This window comes from Zingiber officinale, chromosome 7B (genome assembly GCF_018446385.1).
Source record: "Zingiber officinale cultivar Zhangliang chromosome 7B, Zo_v1.1, whole genome shotgun sequence".
Lineage (NCBI taxonomy): Eukaryota > Viridiplantae > Streptophyta > Magnoliopsida > Zingiberales > Zingiberaceae > Zingiber > Zingiber officinale.
Genome location: NC_055999.1, coordinates 21620233 through 21645888, shown reverse-complemented (window position 1 = coordinate 21645888; position 25656 = coordinate 21620233). Strand labels below are relative to the sequence as shown.

The 25656-nt window shown below is 40.4% G+C and overlaps 1 protein-coding gene and 1 pseudogene across 1 annotated transcript; one reads left to right on the top strand and one right to left on the bottom strand.

Annotated features, from left to right (window-relative positions):
* Positions 1 to 22786, bottom strand: part of LOC122005510 — a 77854-nt pseudogene extending 55068 nt beyond the window's left edge.
* LOC122005511 lies at positions 14600 to 15924 on the top strand. Its single transcript, XM_042560549.1, has 2 exons — positions 14600 to 15344; positions 15421 to 15924. Exons 1-2 carry the CDS (start codon positions 15279 to 15281, stop codon positions 15907 to 15909), a joined length of 555 nt encoding a protein of 184 aa, XP_042416483.1. The 5' UTR covers positions 14600 to 15278; the 3' UTR covers positions 15910 to 15924.
* Positions 22787 to 25656: the final 2870 nt, after the last annotated feature.

The window sequence follows — 25656 nt, the reverse complement described above, 5'->3', positions numbered from 1 at the left end:
ATGAGAGAATCACTAAAAAAAATACAGAAGCCAGTGGTAGATTTGCGATCCGTAGGATCACCAGCCCAATCCGCATCAGAGTATGCACGCAGCTCAAGAGATGAAGTAGAAGGAAATAAAAAGCTTTGAAATTGAGTGTCCCGAAGATACCTGAGAATACGAAGAACAACAACACAATGAACTGTAGTTGGTGCAGCGACAAATTGACTAACCACATAAACAACATACGCAATATCTAGACGAGTCACGGTGAGATAAACCAAACTTCCAACAATAGTTCTGTACAAACTAAGATCTGGCAAAGGTGAGCCATTAGATAGAAAATATCGAGCATTAGTCTCAATAGGAGTATCAACAACTATATTATCAGTAAGACGAGCACGCTCAAACAGATTAGATATATACTTTGACTGAGATAAAAGATAATCTTTCGGGGAATAAGTAACCTCAATGCCCAAAAAGTAGCGTAGTATACCCAAGTCTTTCATAGCAAAACAATGAACTAACTCAGACTTCAAGGAAGCAATTCCATCAAAACCATCACCAGTAATAATCATGTCATCAACATATAATGATAAAAGAATACGACCTGCACTCATACATCTGACAAACAATAGTGAATCATGATTACTAGGATGAAAACCAAACGAAGTAATCACTGTAGATAACTTCTCAAACCAAGTATGAGGTGCTTGTCTAAGATCAAACTTCACCAGGTTTGTGTGAAATACTAGGAGGAGGTGTCATATAAACTTCTTCATAAAGATCATCATTTAGAAATGCATTCATGACATCCATCTGAGATATTCTCCATCGACAAATAGAAGTAACAGCAATCAGAGTACGAACAATTATCATTTTTGCAACAGGAGCAAATATTTCTTCATAATCCATGTCATACTCCTGAGAATAACCTTTAGCAACAAGACAAGCTTTGTATCATTCGATAGATCCATCAGATTTAGTTTTGACCTTATATATCCAACGAGAACCAATAGTATGTTTTCCTGGTGGCAATGGAATCAAATCCCATGTATGACTCTGATGCAAAGCAATTAGTTCCTCAACCATAGAACTCTACCAAAGTGGGTTACAAATAGCTTCTCTATAGGATTCAGACTCAGAAAGATAATGAATAGATGCAAGAAATAAAGCAAAAGAATGAGAATAACAAAAGTAAGCAAAATCTGGTAGTTTAGTAGATTTACGAACACAAATGGATTGACGACGATGGAGAGAAGTATCATCCACAATCTCAGGAGATAATTGGGTAGTGGCAGGAGGAACATGTGGAGCGGATATCTTAGGGACCAAAGTACTAGATTCAGTTGAACTACCAGTAGAATTTGTGGGTAAATCTTCCTCAATATCAGTATTGAAAGGATCAATGCAAAGCAGATTTAACTTTATCATATTATAAGAACTAGCTGGAATAGAAAAGAATGGAATATGCTCAAGAAACACAGCATGGCGAGAGACATACAATTTTTTACTAACGGGATCAAAGCAATGATATCCATTTTGACTAACACCATAACCCAGAAAGACACAAAGAGTAGACCAAGAGACTAACTTATTACGCTCTGCATATAGACGAAGGACAAAGTAAGTATAACCAAAAACATGCAAAGAGGAATAGATAAGAGCATACTCATACAATTTTTCGAAATGTGATAAACCTGAATTGTGTGAGGTTGGAATTCTATTAATAACATGAGCAGCAGTAAGGATTGCTTCCCCCCAAAAGGCACTAGGAATACTGGCAGACAATAAAAATAAACAAGTTATTTCAACAAGATGTCTATGTTTCCGTTCAGCCACGCCATTTTGCTCAGGAGTATCTGTACACGAGGTTTGATGAATAGTACCATCAAAATCAAGTAAATGTGTAAATTGATTCGAAGTGTATTCACCCCCCCCCCCCCTCCTCAAATCACAACGAAAACACTTTATGACACTAGAATGTTGAGTTTTCACAAGAGCTCTAAAGTTATTGAAAATTGTAAGATAATCAGACTTGTGTTTCATAAGATAGACCCAAGAGTAATGAGTGCAATCATCAATAAATGAAACATAATACCTTGACCCTCCCCCCTTTTGTAAGAATAGGAGAGGGTCCCCACACATCAGAATGGATAAGATCAAATGGAGTAGAAGAAAAAGAAAAACTTAAAAAATGGTAAGGTAGAAAATTTGGTCAGTTTACAACCACTACAATCAGAAATATCAAAACTTTTTAAAGGTCCTAATGCTCCTGTAGAGGCTAAAAACTACAAACGAGGCGTTGAAACATAACCTAAGCGAGAGTGCCACAAGTAAAAATCAGAAGATGAACAACTCAGATGAAAAGACGATAAATCCACACTCGAAGCTACAATTTCTCATAATTTGAGTTGATATAAAACATAGAGTCCTCCTTGCTTATGGCATGTCCCAATCAGCCTCTGAGATTGCAGGTCTTGAATATAACAATTAGATGAAAAAAAAGAGATTAGGTATCCAAACTCACATAACTAACTAACAGAAACAAGATTTAAAGTAAGACTCGGAATATAATAAACATTAGTAAGAGATAAAGAAGATGTAATAATTGAACAAACACCTACTAATGACATAGGAGTACTATCAACAGTCACAACATATATAGATGAACTAGGAGAAAAAGAAACAAAAGATGACAAATTAGATGACATATGATGGGAGGCACTAGAGTCCAAAATCCACAAGGATGAAGATATACCTGAAATAATAGACGACGACAAACCTATATGAGAGGAAACTGACATGACAGAAGGTTGTGAAGCAAGGAACTGTTGAAACTGCTCAAACATATATGAATCAGATTTCCATGAAGCATCTGCACGACCATGCATGATGACAAAATGAATAATTCTCAGAATAACCAAACAGTAAGGAAACACATTTGTATATCCGCAAAATTGATGTCAGAATGACCTGTGGTCACACAAAGAATCTAAGGTAGAAAAGAATGTCAAATGTAGAAATCAGTAGTACAGGGTGTCGGTGTCAAAATCAGTAGAAAAGGACATCAGTGCCGAAATTGACAACATAGGACTTCGGCACTGAAATCGTTAGAAAAGAGCGTCGGTACCAAAATTGACAACACAGGATGTTAGTGCTAAAATCAGTAGAAAATAGCATCGGTGCCGAAATCAACAGAAAATAATGTTGGCGCTGAAATCGGTAGGATAGGACGTCGGCGCTGAAATCAACAGGAAATAGATGTCGACGTCGAAATCAACAACAGTATGACAGAAAATAGATGTCAGCGCTGAAATCAATAGCAGCAGTAGGAGACGACAGCGGCAACAGAAGGCAGTGGAAAAAAATTAGGTCAAAGAAGGAGAACCACTCTGATATCATGTAAAAATTAAGAGAAGAAAAAACTAACCGTATTATTGGATCTTAAAATTGATACAGAGTATAATGTCTTATATAGTTAAGTTAAGAAACCCTAAACTCTATAAAAAATGGAAAAGTCCAAATTGCCCTAAAAGCTATAAACAAATGTAATACGATGCATAATGGTGGGGTCCGATAAACGAGAGCAGTCAGAAGTCAAGAGGGCATGACAGTCAGAAGTCAAGGGGACGTGTAAGGTCTCATGAGCGAAATTAAGGAAAATTATTTATCAAATATTCTAAGGTCACACGAGCGCTACTTAAGAGATTTATTTACAAAAAAATTCATCTACGAATTTTGGGAATATTTCAAAATTTTTAATGAACTGGTACTGTAATGTCCTAAACTAAATTGTTTTAATTAAAAGAAATTATTTAATTAGAATGGAGTGAGTTTAAGTGACTAGCTTTAATTATGTTTAATGGTTATAATATAGCCAAACTTAAATAAATTGCATGACCTAAATATACATAAAAGTTATAAAAAATAAAAGGGGGACTTGGTGAGGTAAATTGTAACCTGAGTATAGAATAAATACATAAGGTTATTAGATATCAAAAATATGGATAAAGATGTAAATAATTAAAATATAACCTAATTAGATTATTTTTTGGAAAAATAGATATGTTTCATAAATGATTTATTAGAAATTAAATTGATATGAATTCATGGAGTTTACTTAAATTTTTATGAATTTTAGGGAATTATTTTGATTTTAAGGGATATAATTAGATATGAGAAAGCCTCTTTAGCAATACTCAATTAAATTAGGAGTTAATTGAACTCAATACCTAAGTTAGGGATTTAAGTGACCTAGGTATTAAATACTTAGCCTTACCATTTCTCACTCACCGTTTCTCACGCACTCTTCCTTAATTCGCCGACTCCATGCTTCGCACGGCGATCTGCGACGGAACTCTCCACCGAGGATCGGGACTCCAGCCGATCAACGTCCCCACGCCGGCGAGCTACAGGGGGCATGGCAACTGGGCACAAGGACCTTCGCATGCTCGTTGTCGGCGGGATCGCACGGTCTAGGGATTTCGGTGGCGACTCGAGATGGGAAAGGCAAGTACTTCTTTTATGTGGCATGGCTTCTGTGAGGTAAGGTTTAGGAGCTAGTAGGTTTGTTTTCGAAGTTCGTTTGGCCGTGTTTCTGGGTTCGTGTTGTTCATAGTACCATGATGATAATGTCTCGTGTTCCTGTGCTTTGCCTGTTTGTTTAAATGCCTAACTGAGATGCATATTGGTTGAACGGGGATAGGGATACGAGGCTTCTGTGTGGAATTCGTTTTGCCTTACGCTGTCTTGGTTTTCCGATCGGATTTGAGCGTTGGGGTTTGGTCTTGATTTAGATCGGTCCTCATTGTTGGTTTGGCTGTTTTTTTTTTCTGTGACGCTTTGTACCCCCTGGAGTTTTAAGGTTTGATCAAAGACAAGCAGGACTGATTTGGAAGGTGCAGACTTCATTTTTTTTTAATGCTGTTCTGTTCTTCGTGTAGCTGCAATTCTGGTGTGGATGCAATTCAATAAGGTTCGAGTTCCTCAGATAGCTATGGATTCCATGCGATTTTGTTTTGTAGCAATTGTTGGGTTTTAAGCTTTAATCGGTGAAACTTTGGTGTTCTTATGTTATCTTAAGTTGCTGGTCGGATTTGAATTAGAATAATATTATTGGTCGGAAGCTTTGTTTCTGAATCGCTATGTAATCTGACGATGTTTCTGTCCTCCAAATAGCTGTGGGTTCGTTGTGGATTTTAATTCGAAGACGTTCTACTTTCTTGCATAGTTGTAGATTCTTTGTGAATTTTGGAAAGTCTGGATTTGATTCAACGTTGTTTGCACTCTGTTCTGCATTACTGAATTTATATAGCATGTGAGAATTCAATTCAACGTTGTCCTGTTTCAATTTGATGTTGATGAGGTTCTGCTTCTACAATTGGTTTTTGAAATCAAATTGATGTGTTTGGCTGCCTCGATTAATGGATACAACGGTGATCTTGGAATTTTGATTCATTGTATGTCACGGAGTCCTCGATTGTTTTTTCTTAAGTTTCTAGAATTTATGAGCAGGTTCTTAGTGGATTAAGTTGTGCGTATTACTACTTTTGCTCCTCCTTAGAGCTGCTGAAATTTATGGATAGCTTCTTGGTAGTTCGAGTTTGGATAATCGCTGTTTTGCTTCTCTGTAAAGTTTTCAAAATTTCTGGAAATATTCTAGTGGATTTCCCCATAAGGTTGATTTGGTTGGGTGCAGTGTTATTCGGTTTTGTTTTGGAAGGTAGGTCTTTCGATGGGGTTCTGTTACACTGATTTGCTGCAGATTTGTGGGATTAACTAGAAGCATCCTATTGCTTTGTGTTAGATGAGATTTTAGTGTGTTTTGTTTGGAAAATGATGCAATAGCAGTTTTTGGATTCTTTCGATGACATTCTGTTCTACTGAATTTCTATGTGTGAAGCTCTAGTGGCAGTGTTGATCGTTGAAGTTCTATTGTGGTTTTGCCGTGGTTCTGTGGTGGTTTAATATAGGGATTCAGGTAACAGGAATTCATGTTTTATTGATAGTATTAATACTGCGATCTGATCTCTGTTTTGAATGCATCGTACATTATGGTCTGCTCTTTATACCGATACGTATGATTATAATGTGATTGTTCCTCGATTTTGATACGCATGATTTATATCGTGTATTTTTATGTTACGTATGATTTGAAAATGGAAAGGTCTTTGTGAATGGGAATGATTACTGAACGAATAAAATGGATATGCACGATAGATTGTTTACAGTATAAAGTGGATAGATTATGTTTTCTTCATAGCTAACTGGATGGGTATGAGCATATGTGGTGGCAGTACGAGTTGGGTGACCCGGGATGAGCTCCGGGGAGGACCCTTCCAAACTTGACTGGTAATTTATTTATGGTAGCTTCGGCTAAATGACTGGCATGTTCTCTAGAAGGTACTTCTAGGTTCATGGGACTGTTGACTGACTCTAAATGTGGTTACCGAATATGTGACATACCCACTCTATTAGCTACATGGTATCACTTGCACATGTTTTATCTCTTTCTTATATCATATTTAGGATACATTCTGTTTTCTCTATTTGCCTTCTAGTTGCTATCCCTATTACCTTATGGATATCTTGTTATACATAATGGATTGTACTTGCTGGGCCGTAGACTCATGATGTCTACCTTATAGATGAGGAAGATTCTCGTGATACGGAAGTCCCACGGACGGAGTAGACGAGGAGGCGGGATGGACGCATGGTACTGTCCGTTGTCCGTTAGTACAGTGCATACCGGGTCTACCGCGAGAGATTTTCGTTTCCTTGTTTTTCGGTGGGGAATGTTGAGGAGTTATTGTTCTTATTGATAAACATTTGTTGATACAATCATGTCTATTGGTTATGATAGTTCCCTTATGGTACTGCAATATGATCATTCAAATCGTAGTTGTTGAGAGAGATTAAAAAAAAAACTTGGGATGTTTCAGGACATGACAATCAGAAGTCAAGGGGGTGTGACAGTCAACAGGTATGAAAAGAGGAAGCAAGACCGAGGAATGATGTCAGCAACCTGATTCTCGGTCGGGTTCTCACAGACCGGGACTCCATACCTGAGACACCTGGAAAGACAGTCGGATGACACCTGACTAGGATTTGACAAGTTAGGCTTTCACGGCCTGGCGGTATTTAGGCCCAGTGCTCTCAGTAAGCTAAATCTCTCGGTCATCACTAGGACTATCCCTCCATGACCCTAACCCCCCAAGGTTTAGGCCAGGCGTTATACTCGATTAATCATCCAGAGCTGTCCTATCCCTTCTCGGTTGGGACAGAAAGTGCTACAGGACAACAAGGTTAGGGAATCATAACCGTCTGTCAGAGAATAACTGCTAAGTGTTAGGGAATATTCCCACAGTCTACAGTCACCTGCGAATGGAACCTTCCTTCAGGCTACAGGAGGATACCACGTGTATTCCATCACCCGACAAGGCCTGACACCCAACATTCTCTGACATTGGCCAGGTTCCAGAAGGTACGCACTGTCATATAAAAAGGGAGGTCCTCTCCTTCACACAGGTACGCTTTCTCACACATTCATACTTATCTTCTACTTTCTTTTTTCTTCATACACTGTTGCTCTGGGGAAAAAGTACCTGACTTGAGCGTCGGAGGGCCTGCTTCGGGGACTTTTTCCCTGGTTTCTGGCCTCTAACGTCCGTATTCTTATTTGAGTGTGTGCAGAGCTTAGGTACCGCCAGCTCAGCCATTGTCATCCGTCAACACCATGTTGGAGTCCATTTTTGGAAGCGTATATGAGAAAGATGTCTCAGTCGCCCCTCCGTCAATGTCCGCAATAGCTCACCAGGCCTTTGTCTGACTCAAATTTCGGACAGGATCAATTTGGCGTTGTCGGTAGGAATCTTCTCCACCTGTTCTACAACGTGAAGATGGACGATGTCGGGAGGTTCTCCGCCATTATCATAGTCCCAGAGGATCCTAATGAACATATTATCTTCTATCCTCACTCCACGGGTATTCAGAAGTCAAGGGATTGAGTTGGAGCTTCAGTTGACCAACAGGTTAGTTTTTCCATTATATTTTTTCTTGACTCCACTGGTATTTGGGAGTCAAGGGACTGAGACAAACCCTCAGCCGGTTAGCACGGCTCCTCGATCAGGTACGCTACGAGCTCTGCTCCCTTTTTATGGTTATAGGATTTGCTATAGCTCCTTGATAAGAGAATAAGACCCTAGTTCCTTGATCAAAGACTAGGGCCTTCGATCTTTGATAGGACACTAGGGGCCCAGCTCCCTGATCATACATTAGAGACCCAACTCCTCAATCAGACACTGGGGACACAACTTCCCGATCAGTGACTCACAGTACAGCTTCCCGATCAGGATCTAGGGGCCTCGCTTTTTGATTACATGCTAGGGGCCTTACTCTTCGATCAGGGACTGGGGGCCTAGCTCCTCGGTCAGGTGTGTTATAAGCTCCGCACCCTTCACCATGGGGCTCTGCACCCTTCATCATGGGGCTCTGCATCCTCTTACTGCTACAGACTCTGCACCCTTCACCATGGGGCTTTGTATCCTCTTATTGCTATATGCATTGCATTCTATTACTACTATATGTTCTACATCCTACACCTGTTTTACATCCTCTTACATCTACAGGCCTTGCTCCCTTTACCCACGGTGCTATACTTCCTTCTACCGACACAGACTCTGCTCCCTTATATTGCCATGGGCTTCGCTCCCTTTGACGGTCAGGGCTCAGATTATTATCTTCTCCCTTCGCTCCACGGGTATTTGGAAGTTGAGGGACCGAGACAGATCCTCGATCAGTCAACACCACTTTGCGATCAGGTATGACAAAGATTCTACTCCCTCATATTGTTATAGGCTCTGCTTCTATGGACTTCAGGGCTTAACCTCCCCCGTTCGGGGTCGAGCGGTCTTCATTGGTCTTAGACCAGCCTATCGGATCCATTGTCTCCCCCGTTCGGGGTCGTGCAGTCTTCACTTGTCTCAGACTAGCCTATCAGATCCCTTATCTCCCCCGTTCGGGGGCAAGCGGTCTTCACTGATCTCAGACGAGCTTATCAGATCTCTTATCTCCCCTATTTGGAGTTGAGCTATCACCATCGATCTCGGACCGAAGTATCACCACTGGTCTCAAACCAGAGTATCACTATCGGTCTCGGACCGGAGTATCGCCCACCAGTCTCCGATCGGAATATCACCACTGGTCTTGGACCATAGTATCACCACTGGTCTCAGACCGGAGTATCGCCATTAGTCTCGGACCAGAGTATCACCACTAGTCTCGGACCAAAGTATCGCCAATGACCTCCCGGTCGAGCTCCAGACTCTTGCCCTAACGTGAGTTATAAGCGAGTATGCTCTCGCGATCAACGACCTTCTGGTTAGGCTCCAGACTCTCACCCCAGCACGAGTTATAAGCGAGCATGCTCTCGCGACCAACAACCTTCCGGTAGGGCTCCAAACTCTCGCCCCAGTGCGAGTTATAAGCGAGCATACTCTTGCGATCAATGACCTCCCGGCCGGGCTCCATACTCTCACCCCAGCGTGAGTTATAAGTGAGCATGCTCTCACGTCTCTAGACTCTCTCCCTAGCATGAGTTATAAGTGAGCATGTTCTCACGCCTCCAGACTCTCGCCCTAGCGTGAGTTATAAGTGAGCTTGCTCTCATGACCAATGACGTCCCGGTCGGGCTCCAGACTCTCGCCCCAGCGCGAGTTATATGTGAGCATGCTCTCACGACCAACAAACTCTTGATCGGACTCCAGACTCTCGCCCCAGCGCGAGTTATAAGCGAGTATGCTCTTGTGACCAACGACCTCTCGGTCGAGCTCCAAACTCTCGCCCCAGCGCGAGTTATAAGTGAGCATACTCTCACGCCTCTAGACTCTCGCAGCAGCGCGAGTTATAAGTGAGCATGCTCTCACGCCTCTAGACTCTCGTCCCAATGCGAGTTATAAGTGAGCATGCTCTCACGCCTCCAAACTCTCGCCCCAGCGGGAGTTATAAGTGAGCATGCTCTTACGACCAACGACCTTTCGATCGGGCTCCAGACTCTCACCCCATCACAAGTTATAAGTGAGCATGCTCTCACAACCAACGACCTCCCGGTCAGACTCTCACAATCAACTACTAGTCGGTTGGGTTACTCCCTAGTTCGGGGCTCATTTCACTCGCCGCTCTGCCTGACACTCATCGTTCGCGTTTCACTCATCTATGTTGCTCTGTCGGCACTCATCGCTCACTCGCTGCTCTGCCTGACATGCAGTATACTCGCTTCACTCGCCGCTCTGCCCAGCACTCACCATTCACATTTTGCTCATCACTGTTGTTTGGTCGGCACTCACCGCTCACTCGCTGCTCTGCCCGACACTCATCACACTCGCCTCACTCACTACCCTGCCTGGCACTCACCATTTGCGTTTCGCTCATTGCTGTTGCTTGATCAGCCTCATTGCTCACTCACTGCTCTTCTTGGAACTCATTGTTGGTGCAATCGACCCAAGTTTGATCGGTATGATCATGGTTTTGATATATGTGTCAAAGAGTTTAAGTTAGACTTTCATATGTGTTTGATATGTGTGTTTGAGTCTTGCAGGACTTGGTAAAATACACATGAGGAGCTTGGTGCAGCTAAGCTTGGGAAGCTTATCCTATGACTCGGATCATTGAGTCGGTGAAGATTGGTGTGGAAGACATCCGAGGGACCACCGGACGAGGGGCAACGGAGTGGAACCGAGGGAAGCGAACTTCAAGGCAACGTGAAGGATGACATGGAGAGGAGCCGTGGGCTCAGATGCATCTGAGGGACGAATGCCGAGGAAGAGGGCTTCAAGGGTGACTCCGGAGAGGATGAGTGTGAGTGTGTAACCGGGACCAGTCGACTGATGGAAGTTTCAGTTGACTGGTCCAGTCAATTATGCAGTCAACTAGGAACGAACAGAAGCATTATATTCGCTCAGCCAGCAGCGACCAGTCGATTGGTAAGTGACCGTTGGCAAACCGTTGGAGCTGCGAAGTAGCCGTTGGCTACCTTCAATGGTAGCACCAGTCGACTGATGGAAGTACCAGTCGACTGATGGAAGTACCAGTCGACTGGTGCCGAGATGAGTTGATATGTTGATCAACTCTCTCCTCTTATTTATAGAAAGCTTTGGGACTTGAAGGAGGTTACTCATGCTTGTTGAATAACTCCTAAGCCTTTATCCAAAGCTTCTAAGTTCATTCTCTTCCTCCTAATCTAAGTCTCCATCTTGTAAGAGGAAGAGAGCCTTGTGAGAGGTTATACTCCACCGAGAAGGAGTTAGTTCTAACTGGAGATTGTCGGGGACTGATCCACCGAAGGATCAAGGGTTCGTCCACCTCAAGGACACGTCGTGGAGTAGGAGCAAGCAATCTCCGAACCACATAAAGGATTTGTGTTAGCATTGGTATTCCTTCTTGTTTGTTTTTATTGTTTTAGTATATTCCGCTACGCAAACTAACTTTGTAGAGAAGCAATAGAAATTAGGGGTGGCCTAGCTATCCAATCCCCTTCTAGCCGGCCACCGATCACCTACACTCATCACACTCGCTTCACTCGTCGCTCCGCCTAGCACTCACTATTCCTGTTTTGCTCATTGCTATTGCTCGGTCGGCACTCACCGCTCACTTGCTGCTCTGTCTAGCACTCATCTCACTCGCATTGCTTGGCACTCGCATTGTTAGGATGTATTCTAAAAGTCTAGCTTTTTGTATGAACATTTATTTTGAAATGAGAATCACATTGGTCAAATGTCTGCATTTATGTTAAAAGTAATCCATGACAGAGACATTGGACTGCTATAAAACCATAGTTGTCAAAAGCGCTCGCTTCGCTCGCTTAAGCGCAAAGCGAAGCAAGGCGCAGCCCTTGCGCTTCCGAGAACGTGGAAGCGCAGCAGGTTTAAGAAGCGCGCGCGTCGCTGCGCTTCGCGCAGAAGCGAGCGAAGCGCAACTCTTCTGCGCGACCCTAAAAGTTTCCTTTCTTGTTTTACATTTTATTTAAAGCCCTAATTAATCTCTTTAAACTTGTCTCTTCGTCTCCCGCGGCTGTTCGTTGCGTCCGCCGCTGCTGCAACTAGACAGATTTGCCGTGGCTGCTTCTTCACGTGTGCTGTTGCTTCTTCACGCGTCGCCTGCAGGTAAGTTTTCAATTTCTGTTACTTAAATTCAGTTTGAAGCATCCTGGCCATTCTGCGATCGCCTCCGGTGGCGTCGCGGGATGCCTTCGGCGGCGTCGCGGGAGGCCTCCGACGCCTCCAGCTGCGTCGCGGGAGGGCCCCGACGCCTCCAGCGGCGTCGCGAGAGGGACCCGACGCCTCCAGCGGCGTCGCGGGAGTTCTCCGACGCCGGAGGCTTCCTGCGACGCCGCCGGAGGCTTCCCGCGACGCCTCCGGCGACGTTGGTGGCCTCCGGCGACGGCTCTGGCGGTGTCGCGGGCATCGCGATGGCATCACCGTGGTCGGACTCGCGTGAAACAGTGGAGGAGAAAAAGTTTAATTTTATTAAATCAAATTTAAATATATAAACGAAATTAAAAATATAAAAAAATTGATAAAGTTTATTAATTCATATAAATTTAATTTAAAGATATAAAAAATAAATTAAAATTTTAAAAAATTTAATAAATTGTATTAATTTATAATTTTATATAAATCAGATTTAAATATATAAAAATTATTTAAAATAAACAAAAATCTAATAAATATTATTAATTCTAATTTCTAAATCAGATTTAATTATTTAAATTTTAATTAAATGTATCAAAAATATTTTAAAAATCTAATAATCTTATTAATTTTAAACTAGATTTAATTATTTAAAATTTAACCTTAATATTTTAAAAAAAATCTAATAAACTTTATTAATTATAAATCAGATTTAATTATTTAAACATATAAAAAAATATATTTAAAATAAAAAATCTAATAAATTCAATTAATACATATAAATCAGATTTAAATATATAAAATATATATAAAAAATAAAAATCTAATAAATATTATTAGCACATATACATCATATTTAATCATTTAAATATATAAAAAAATATATGTAAAATAAAAAATCTAATAAATTTTATTAAGACATATAAATCAGATTTAAATATATAAAAATATATATATTTAAAATTAAAAATTGTAATTAATTCGTATAAATCAGATTTATATTTTGATATTTTTTTACTGTTTTATATTGTTTTACTTATTGATTGTTTAATGTTTATTACTAATTGCAGCGCTCTTGACTCTTGATTCTTGAGTTAACCATGTCAAATATAACAATTTCATCCACTCGAAAAGATATTGCTTGGAATTATGCAACATGTTCAGATCCTAAAAATCCAAATGTTGTCAGTTGTATTTTTTGTGGTAAAATAACAAACGGTGGAATTTATCGACACAAGTTACATTTAGTCGGGGGCAATAGAAATGTGAAAGCTTGCCCGAAATGTCCTGAGCATGTTAAAGAAGAAATTAGAGAGTTTATGCAAAAAAAGAATAATTTGAAGAATCAAATGGATGAAATTCCTCATTCTGATGATGTTGATAATTTGGAAGATTTGGAAGAAGATGAAGAAGTTGATCATCAAACTAAAGTGAAAGGGAAACGACCAATATCAGATTCAAGCAACCATCCTACGACCCAAGGTAAAAAGTGTAAACAAACCGGGCCTATTAATCTTTATTTTATGAAAGATGTCGATGAAATTGTCAAACAAAGACGTGCAAAAAGCAAAGGACAATTTGATGAAAATAAAAAGAAGTTAAGAGAAATTGTAGTTGAGAAATTTGCAAGATGGATGTATGATGTCGATTCCCTTCAATGCTGTTAAATATGATTCTTTTGAGCCTTGTATTGAAGCTATTGGACAATTTGGATCTGGGATGAAACCTCCATCATATCATGAAGTGAGGGTTAAGTATTTGAAGAAGGAGTTGGCAAATACGAACTCACTTCTCAAATCCCATGAAGAAGATCATGCTAAGTTTGGGTGCACAATCATGGCAGATGGATGGACAAATAAAAAGGGTAGGAATCTTATAAATTTTTTGGTGAATGGTCCCAAAGGAAGTGTATTTGTCGAATCAGTTGATGCTTCAGGCTATTCTCACACCGCGGACAAAATGTTTGAGTTGCTTTCTAAATTTGTGTATCGCATTGGAGAAAAAAATGTGGTTCAGATTGTAACAGATAATGCAAGCTGCAATGTCAGTGCAGGTAATATTTTAAAATTTTGTTAAATATTAGTCTGTTATTTCCAAGTTCCAATTAATAATTGAATTATATTTTTTATTTTTTTGATTAAATATTTTTTTTAGGTCGTCTTTTGGAAAACCGATTTCCACACTTATACTAGACTCCCTGTGCAGCTCATTGTTTAGATTTGTTGCTTGAGGATATATTCAAAATTCCTCATCTCAGAAAATTGCATGAACGGGCATTGATGGTGAATGGTTATATTTACAACAGACCACAAGTATTGAGCATGATGAGAGAGTTTACTGGACAGAGAGACATGGTAAGAACTGCAAAGACAAGTTTCGCAACCGCTTTTTTGACTTTAAAGCGGTTTCATGTACAACAAGCAAATCTGAGAAAAATGTTTACATTTGAAAAGTGGGCAAATAGTCGATTTTCCAAAGAGGTCGCAGGAAAACGTGTAGCAGAAGTGATATTGATGCCTTCTTTTTGGAAAAATATGGTTTTTGCATTAAAAGTTGGTGGTCCATTGGTAAAAGTATTACGGCTGGTAGACGGTGAAAAACGATCTCCTATGGGTTATATTTATGAGGCAATGGGCAGGGCCAAAGAAGCTATTGCTGCATCATTTAACAATAATGAAGAGAAATATCGTAGCATTTTTGAATTCATTGACAAAAGATGGAACATTCAACTGCATCGACCTTTGCACGTAGCCGGATATTTCTTGAATCCAGAGTGTTTTTACTCAAACCCTGATATAGAAAATGATACAGAAGTGATGGAGGGTTTGTATAAGTGCATATCTAGATTGGTGAGAGGTGAGGATTTACAAGATAAGATCACGAATCAATTGGAAAAATACAAGAAAGCAGAAGGACTTTTTGGTTTGTCAATGGCTATCCGACAAAGAACTTTAAAATCGCTAGGTAAATTTATAAATAATATATCGTGCAATAATCAATATCAATATTGGATGGTAATAAAATTAATCTTATAATTTATATGTTTTTGTTTTTCAAGCTGATTGGTGGTCTTCTTATGGTGCATCAACGCCTGAATTAAAAACATTTGCAATGAAGATTTTAAACCTCACGTGCTCTTCTTCAGGCTGTGAACGTAATTGGAGTGTTTTTGAACATGTAAGTTGAATTTTTTTTAATACATATTAAAATTTATATTATGAACTTAACCTTTTACTTTTTAATTTTTTTGTAGATACATTCTAAGAAAAGAAATAGGTTGTCTCAACAACGGTTGAATGATTTGGTATATATCAAGTACAATAGAGCTTTGAGGAGAAGATATGACATGCGAGATAAGATTGATCCTATTACTTTGTCAGAGATAGATGATAGTAATGAATGGTTGTTGGGAAAATTGGATGACAGTGATAAAGACGATGATAATGATTTTGTCTTTGAAGGTGAAGATTTGCGTTGGAGTGATGTAGCACAAGCATCTGAGGTTGGTGAAAGTGCATATGGCTTTCGATCTCGAAATGCGTCTTCTTCAAAAGGGACATCATCATCTGCATTAGCAAAAAGAAAGCAGTCTTCTGCTCAAACTAGTCTTGTGAATGAAGAAGAAATTAATCTTGATAATGAAACTGAAGAAGAAGATACTGATGGATACAAATCAAGCAATGGAGCTGATGACATAGATTTGGATAATGAAGATGAAGAAGATGATTATTTTGATATTTGATATTTGATATTTCATGTATCATATTTTCAAAGACTTTTAATTTTCAGTAATCTGCAACTTCATCAAAGAATATTTTGTTTATGGTTATTTGGATTTTCAAAGACATTTTGAAAGTTTTTTTAATAGATATAATAGCCCTTTTGTTTATTATGTTCTTTTCCGTAAAGCCCGCGCTTCGCCTTGCGCTTTGCGCTTTAAGCCCCAAGACCCTTGAGCGCTTTTTTGCGCTTCGCGCTTTTGACAACTATGTATAAAACATATATTAAAGTACTTGAGAAGGAGTAGAGATTATATGCTAGTTTACCAGGCTGATGATTTACTCCCTGTGGGTTACACGGATTCTGACTTCCAATTAGATAGAGACAATAGTAAGTCGACCTCGGGGTATGTGTTTACTTTGGGAGGTGGAGTCATAGCATGGAGGAGTGTTAAGCAGAAATGCATTTCGGACTCTACCATAGAAGTTGAGTATATGACAGCCTCTAAGGCAGCCAAAGAAGTTGTATGACTCAGAAACTTCTTGATGGACTTAAATGTGATTCCTGGTTTGCCCAAAATTATCATAATTTATTGTGATAATAGTGGTGCAGTAGCAAACTCGAAGGAACCACGAGTCCATAAGACAAGTAAACCCATTAAGCGCAAGTACCACCTAATACGAGACATCGTAAAACGAGGAGAAGTTGTTGTCGCCAAGATTGCATCAGCAAATAACCTGGATCATTTCACATAGACCCTTCAGGCGAGAGCTTTTGATAGGCATGTTGAGGGGATGAGAATCAGATGTATGATAGCATATATGGTAGCATAGTCTTTCAGTATAAGTGGGAGATTGTTAGGATGTATACTAAAAGCCTAGCTTTTTGTATGAACATTTATTTTGAAATAAGAATCACATTGGTCAAATATTTGCATTTATATTAAATGTAGTTGTCCATTTAATTTATATTGTAGATAACATGGTGTGTGATGTCACACAGAAGATCATGTTATCAGTTCCTTATAAGTTATAAATAGTAGCTCACGACTAGGGATGACAATGTGGCGTGTTCAAACCCGACCCCATAATAAACACGCCCCGGTGGGGCGGGTTTAGACCCGCCTAAACGGGTCTAAGGCGGGTCCGGGGCGGGTCTTGGGTTTAACCGGACCCGCCCCGAACCCGCCCCGGACCTATATATATATAGTTTATTAATATAATTATATTTTTTTATATTTAATAATTAATATTTTAATTAAAATTTTATTTTATAATATTTAAATATTGAAATAAATATATTTTAAATATGGCGGGTCTAACCCGGACCCGCCCCGCCGGGTTCACGGGGCGGGGCGGGTTCTGGGATTGGCCAAACCCGCCCCGACCCGGACCCATTGCCATCCCTACTCACGACCAAGATGGATAGGGACAAACCATTGGAACGGTCGTAGTGTAATTTGGTATTAGTTTATCTTGACTATAAAATTACACTAGTAGATTATGAGTGTATTGAGCAGGATCATTTGAGGTTGGTCTTTTTATACTGACTACATAAAAGAACAAGACCTTTGTTATTATTAAAGTGTATGCTCTTAATCCCGATATAATAACAAGCACATATACTTAGTATTTATTTCTTTAATTTATCAATGGGTGAGATTTATTCAGTTGGATCAATAGGCCTGATAAGTTGGGAAATAATATTATTTATATGGTGTGTTGTTGATTATAGAAAGAAACTGTGTCCTAGTAATCTAGGTTGATGATGCCCCTTTCAGGAGCTTATAAGGATTGTCATATAAACCCTACAGGTGGACCTAGTCCGGCATGACAATGAAGTTGAGTGGTACTACTCTTGGAGCTAGATGTTAATTGAGTGTCAGTAACTCATTTAATTAATGAGCATTCGATATCTTAAACACAGGGATATTAACACACTCATGATAAGAAGGAGCTCATAATATAATATGGGATTGGTGCGGTAGTTCAATAATAATTCTCTAGTGGTATGAGTTATTATTGATGAACTTGAGTTGGATGTTCGGGTCGAACACAGGAAACTCAAGCTCATCGGGAGGCCAAAATTAATTCCTCCTCTCGGTCCCTGTTGTAGTTTCTTATTAAAAGCCTTTTTATTCACCCAAAGCTCAACTTCTTACCCAAGCTAGGGGTCGGCCACATCCTTGCTTGGTGCCCAAGCAAGGGGTCGGCCAAGCCCATCTTGGTGTCCAAGATGTGGTCGGCCAAGCCTTGCTTGGTGCCCAAGTAAGAGGCCGTCCACAAGGATTAAAAAGAGAAATTTTAATATTTTAAATAATATTTCCTTTTATAGTCATCCTCCAAGGGATTTAAAAAAGAGATTTTAATTTTAAAACTTTCTTTTTTTAGCCATCCATGATTGGGATTAAAAGGAAGTTTTAATTATGTTTAAAACTTTCCTTTTGTAGTCATCCACATAAGAAATTAAAGGAAGATTTTAATTTTTTATCAAAAATCTTTCCTTTTTTACATTCACCAAGGATTATGAAAGAGAGGTAGATGGAGCCTTATGGGTGAAAACATCTAAGAATAGAACCTAAGTCTCCTCTTCTCTTTTCCTTGGTGGTCGACCCTTCTCCTTTCTCTCTTCTCCCTTTGTTTTCTTCTCTTAAGGCCGGCGACACATCAAGCTCCATCTTCTTGTGATCGGTTTGCTTGGAGGAGAAGAAGAAGAAGGAGGAGGCTCCTAATTGTGGCATCCCTTGGTGGCCGAAGTCTTGGAAGAAAGAAGAAGGTTTGGGTTGATTTCATCTTGGTAGATCGTCACCCACACGACGTCCAAGAGGAGGAGAGGAATACAACAGAATATCAAGAGGTCTTTGTTTACAAAGAAAGGTATAACTAGTTCTTAATTCCGTAGCGAAACTAGTTTTTCTTTGTATGGATCCTGAAATACCAACACAAGAGGCTAGTGATTTCGTGTTTCATTTTTGTGTTTTGATTTAGTATTTTGATCTTGTGCTTCTATTGAGGTCTCTGTAGTTAAACCTAGGGTTACTGTAAGAAGTTTAAATATCCAATTTCTTTGAAAGAATTTGTCTAGGAAGTGGTGGATGATCTCATACCCAAGAAGGTCGAGTGCCTCGCCATGTTTAACCTGGAAGCCAATCCTTGAAATAGATATTTAATCAACTTCTGTAACATGGGATGAACTTGGATTAATAATGTTAAGTATCATTTGCAATCCAAGTTTTAACTACTGAAGAACGCACGAGTAGAACTTGAAGTGAAAATGTTAAGTTCCGTTTCCAATTCAAGTTTAACTTATGAGGAACACATAGGTTGTTAGGAAAGTTCTGTGCTTGTATAAATTTTTGTACAGGGGAAGCAGAACGGAATCTCGAGTAGCACCCAACATGCGTCTCACTCGTTGCTTGGCTCAAGGTCTTTGCTCTCGATCGCCTTCGATTTTATAAGCTTTACACTCGCTCCCGGTCACGCTCACGGCTTTGCTCGTCCATCATTCTCTCTATGACCCGATCATGATTTACTATTGCTCGGTTGACATTTTTCTCGGTCGCACTCACGGCTTTGCTCGTCCATCATTCTCTCTATTGCCCGGTAGCGATTTACTGTTGCTCAGTCGGTATTTTTCTCGGTCGTGCTCACAGCTTTGCTCATCCATCATTCTCTATTGCCCGATCATGATTTACTATCGCTCGGTTGATATTTTTCTTGGTCGCGCTCACGGCTTTGCTTGTCCATCATTCTCTCTATTGTCCGGTCGCGATTGTTCGATTACTCGATCATGATTTATTGTCCCTCAGTCGACATTTTTCTCAGTCGCGCCCACAAGCTTTGCGCCCACTCGGATCCCCGACTGCGCCCCCTCTTGCATTCGCCTTCGATGGGCTTTGTGCCTACTTGGGGTATCGACATTGTGCCTTTGGATCTCTTGAGATCCACTCCTGCTCGATTCACGAGCTCTGTGCCTGCTCAGCTAAAGGGCTCTACTCCCGTCTGCCTTCGATTTCATAGACTTTATGCTCGCTCCGTTCACGGGATCCACTTCCGGTCGCCCATCGTCTCTTAACCCACTCGACATTCTCGACCACTTGGTTGTCACTTTTCGGTCGCTCGGTCGGGATTTATTGTCGCTCAATCACGCCCTCGACATCGCTCGCCCATTCTTATTCCACTCGATCGGCATTACCTCTGTTGCCTGGTCGACATTTTCTCGGTCACGAGTTTGATACCACTTGCCCATCGTCTTTCGACCCGCTCGACATTTTTCGATTGCCTGGTCAACATTTTTCAATTACCAGATCGACATTATTCAATTGTCCGGTCGTGATTTACTGTCACTCGGTCGATATTTTTCCCGGTCGCGATTTACTATCGCTCGGTCGACATGTTTTTCGATCGTGCCCTTGGAACCCTTTGCTCGTCGTCTTTCGACTCGCTCGACATTCTCCCTATGCCCGGGTTGACATTCGCCTCATTCATTGCTCACACCTCATTTCGTCGTTATGCCCGGTGCTCATCATTCGCATCTTACTCGTCGCTCTACTAGGTGCTTGCCGTTCGTCGCTATTCGTTTGATGTCATATGGCAAGCCCAACGATCGAACTCTGCATTCAGGATGAATTTCGCTTTTCGTTTGGTTGGGTCTAGTCAGTCGGACTTGCGCCTCCTTCGACTAGGCTTGAAGGGGAGGCTTGTGATGTGGATATATTGGATGGCAGAAGAGGAATTAGGAGGGATTAGGCGAGCGTTTTGGTAATTCGACTGTAGCCCTTTTAGGGCACTGTTCATACGAAATTGAAGGGGGGTTGCGTTTTTTCCTTCTTCGTGGGATTTCTCTGCTGCCAACAGTAACAAAGAGGGGAGCTTCTTCTCCCTCTCTCGCCGCCACCCTCGAGCGAGGGCCGCCGGCGACGACCACCTCCTTCCTTTCCCACCCAACGACGTTGGCTGCCACCTCCTCCCTCCTACACGTCGACGCCATCTCTCTCCTCCTCCTCTCTTCCCTCTCAGGCCATCACAGCCTCACGGGAACATCATTGGACTCATGTTGTCACCGTTGCCTAACACGTGGAGCCACCTTCCCCTCTCGGGCCATCACAACCTCCTCCCCTTTCTCTTCTCCATGCTGTCGCCAACACTGCTTCTCCCTCCCGTTAATACCGCCGACCATGAGCGGCCACAACCGCCTCGCGCCTTTGCTCTCCCTCCTTCCCCACTACACTCTAGCCACCTACCGTGGCTCCGGCGACAATCCCAGTGCCACTCCATGGCCCTCAGCGAGTAGACATCAGTTGTTGGTGTGGCTGTCGATGCTCTCAACGCAGATCTGGCACTATTTCTGCCTCCAGAGCAATCCCCTCTCCCCCTTTTTTTTTACCGCTGCCTCTGTGCCGCCATTGTCGGTGGCTGCCTCCCTTCTGGCACCCATAGCCGTTATCATCCTCTAACCCGTGCTGTTGTACATTTTCGACGTTAATCCAGTAGCCGATCCAAGTTAACGTGCGTTTTCGGCACTGATCTAGCCTCTGAGCCCTCGCTGCCATAGGCCCTGCTATCACCGATAAGACCGTCTCTACTTCCATTGTGTTCCGGCCTTCGCACCGATTTGTCATGTATGCTATGTTTCGACCTTCGCACTGATCTAGCTTGTGTGTCATGTTTTGGCCTTCGTGCCATTATTACCATCCGGTTTGTGTTCCACTATTATCTCCTGGCCTACGTGTCGATGTCTTATCCCAACTTGCGTGTCAATGTCTTATTCTAGTCTGCGTGTCGATGTTATAACTCGGCCTACGTGCCGAGGTTGCATCAGGTTTCATGCTACTACATCCGACTCCTCGTCGTTAGATCCATCTCTCCAGCCTGCTCATAGTCATCTGCTCTTCCGGGTCACAACAACTCGAGTAGTGTCCTACCTGAGGGCACCCCCTGGGCTAGGTTACATTCTCTATACTCACTCTACATTCATTTCATTATTATGCGTCTTAATCTGTTACTTATATACTCGTTGGATCTGCCTCAAGCCTCGGGATACCGGAGACCGGGACAACCTGGTTACTGGTTGTAGGTAGCGTTGACCAGAAGACTTCTGACGACTTGGTTAACATATAAGCCATCTCAGCACCCCCCTTCGAGACGTCGGGACTCTGTCAACATTCAATCCACCTCACCCCGTGATCCATCTGACTCAGATTCCGGATATGATCAAAATAAATATATAATCTAACAATTTATACATAATTGAACTATTCATAACATATTAGAACTTTAGCATCTCATGCTCAAGAACTCTCTCCCATGCTAAGAACAATGTTCATGGGGAGAGCAGGGCTCCCTAAGAGATAGAAGAAGAAAAAGAGATAGACCTCTTGTTTGGACCTTACATGACTAATAAAATGCAGCAAAGGTTAAGTTAGATAAAAAAAAAATAAAGGAAAAAGAGAGTTCTTTGGTCAGAATTTGGTTAAATGTGTGCCTTCGAATTCAGCATTGGATGTTTACAGTGAACAAGTAGATGGGCATCAGCAATTGAATAGGGTAGATCGGAGGTGAGAACATTACCGAGAAAGAAATTCTTGGCATACTCGGTGCAGACCCCGCAGCAGCGCTCGTAGGCCTCGTCGAGGAGGTCCCCTCGCAGCGGTGCGATGGGGACCTCGACAGCCACTGGCGTCCTTCTCCGCGCCTCACCCACCAACGCCGCTTGCCAGAGCACGACCTCATACACCAGCTTCTCGAAGTTGGGTAGCAACACGGGCATGACGACCTGCAAGCTGGCAGAATCAATCGAGCCACCGCTGGTTCTTCGCAAGCTCCTCTTCCCCTTGAGGAATGGCAGAGGTCGGATCCTCTGTCCCGAGAATTCTTTGTCCCGGTGTCCCACTCACTAAACGACAAAAAATTAAACAGTGTCAAAAACATGTAAAACCTGTGACTCTACTTTACCCTCCCAAAATCCACCGTCTACCCCGTTGTGTTCTGTGCCCTAAAATACCTTTGGCGTCAGCGACTCTGGTAGCCATCGAGGTTGGATTACTCCACCATTTGTCCCCTCCCTTCGTCGACTCCAGCAGCTCCGGCTTCCCCTCGCTTCGTCGACTCCAGCAGCTCCGGCTTCCCCTCGATTCGTCGACTCCAGCAGCTCCAGCTTTCCCTCCCTTAGTCGACTCCAGTAGCTTCGGCTTCCCCTCGCTTCGTCGACCCCAGTAGCTCCATCTTCCCCTCCAACTCCAGTAGGTCAGACTTCTCCATCGTAGTCCTCCACTGTTGTTGCAGCTCCATCGTGTTTCAAACAAGACCTTTGGTGTCAATTATCCTTCTATTTTCCTCTTTACCTTCAGTTCAGATCTCCTCTGCCTTAATTTGTTTCTTGAACGAGACTTGTGTTATTTATAAATATATACCTCATATGCCACTGATGTAGCATAGGCTTATGAAGAGATTGCATTGCATCTAAATATGGTAACTTAAGGATCATGCAGGTTAAACCAATCCCCAGTTTGTTAAGTCATGTTCAAAATAATATTGATATGATTTAACCAAAACAAGTAGCATGCTCTTTGTATATATAGGTCAGCTCATGTTCTAGATTTTTCTAAGGTTTGCTATTGATTTTTCTAATGATTGTTGTTGGTTGGTTATCATGGTTTCTTATATGTAATGTAGTTTTTATTATATGTATTGCTTAGATTCATAAGTAAAATATATATTTTATGAATGCTTGATTTAATCATTTGGTGATAGGTAAAAATTATGTCGATATCACTTTAGGTTGATCAATTTGATTTATTAAATAGATGGTAAATCAAATTTTCGACATAATACTATACATTATTTAGCTCTTTTTTGTTTGGAAAGTATGGGGTGCTTATGCACCCTTATATGGATCAATTATATAGTTTTATAGAATTTAGGTATTTTATGCAAATTGTTGCTACTTTGAGTGAAGTTTGTCAAATTTTTCATAAAAATGTGTGATTTTTCATTACTTTTGTAAAATGCTATTGTTTAGCTTAATTATATCAAATCATACTTTTTTAAGTATTAGGTTGCTATTGAATTACATCATCAAGTAACAACAGTATCGATCATACCAAATTTGAAATTGTACAATGTAGGGACTATGAACTAAGAGTATTAGTGCTAGTCTCTAGATCAATCAAGAACCCAGGAAGACTATATTATGGATGTAAGCAGCATGGATGGTTAAAGTGGGGGAGGTCTGATATTGGACTAAATGAAGACACTAGTGATATACATTTTAGGATGCTACCAAGAGTGGAGTCAAGGGTAGGAAGTAAATACATTGTTTATCCTAGACATAATATGGGAAATTAGAATGTATCGCATATTGTTTGGATTTTAGTGATAGTAAACTTAATTCTTTTGGTTGTATATTTATTTTATTTGTTAGTTGGTCTGGTTAAGTAATGCTAGTATTGTAATGTGATAAAAAAATATAATTATGAATGATGTCAACATTTGTTTTTTTTGTTTATGGATGAATATTAATTCTGTATCATTATTTTAGTTAGCTTTGTATATTAGCAAATGATGTCAATATTTTTGAATGATGAGATTTGTTTCGTATATGCATTTATAACAATCTCTATTAGTTGTTTTAGGTGATGCTGGATCTTAGATAAATCAAGAATAATTGAGATTAATCTTTGCATGTGTTGTTCCTTTAATATTATTTTTACATGAATTATTCACACTTAATTCATCAACATTAGCAAACTACAGTCATTACCATTTGAGCTTGTTTATTTAATTTATCTTTAATTATCAAATAAACATAAATAAATTTTGTCTAAATTGTATGTAGTTCACGACCAAGCTATTTATTTACAACACAAAGTAGAGAGGTTAAAAAGTAAACCAATAAAATTCAAAACTATAGTGCCCACCAAGCTATTTGTTACTGTAATATCCTATTACCATTACATGATCAGAAATATATGATAAGAATAACTACCATACAAAATATGGAGCTTGTACAAGTTTCACAGAACACTCACTAAATAAATGTTGAAATTAGAAAGTTCACATAAAAATAATTAGATGAAACAAAAGCTGCATAAAAAAATATGCAGCACAAAATATGGTAACCACAAAAGTTCCACAAAACAGGTAGCACAGAAGTTCTTGGCTTTGCCATAAATGAAGTATGCGTATTTGAGTTTTGAGGAGCTTGCTTCATTACATATTTGTCTGTATTTCATTGTAACTTGATGCAATGACACTTATATTGACTGACATCAATCACTCGTTGTGGTGCCCTTTGTTGATGTGCATTCCATTGTAGCAACATCCACATAATTGATGTACCTGGAGAAAAAACAAAACAAGAGAAGGAAACCCATATAAGTCTACTAAAAATGGAAGATGCTACTAAAGCTGCTCCAATATATCTATCCAGTCAGAGTAGAAAAACATATTAACTACAAATTAAAAACATTGCTTATCAAATATATATCTATGATCGTTTCTCTTGCCAAAACTTAGCTATCAAGAACATCACAAAATAAAAGCCAGAACATCACTTATTTGTCTTAATTTAGCCCATACACACACATGAAATTTGATCATTACCATAACATAACTTTTCTCAATAAAATTTGTAATCTTTAACATATTTTGCTTATGCATAAAAATCATGGTCAATGAGAGAATGTGTACTATTCCAATCCAAAGCAAGCCACATAATTCCAATTGCTATACTACACGAGGAAAAAACATCATGTGTTTGTGTTGCCACA

What these genes read in the sequence shown, in the direction of transcription:
- LOC122005511 (XM_042560549.1), top strand. Translation starts at nt 15,279, where the DNA reads ATGAAGATTTTAAACCTCACGTGCTCTTCTTCAGGCTGTGAACGTAAT. An exon ending in ATTGGAGTGTTTTTGAACAT is followed by an intron (nt 15,345 to 15,420) that starts GTAAGTTGAATT and finishes ATTTTTTTGTAG; the next exon opens with ATACATTCTAAGAAAAGAAA.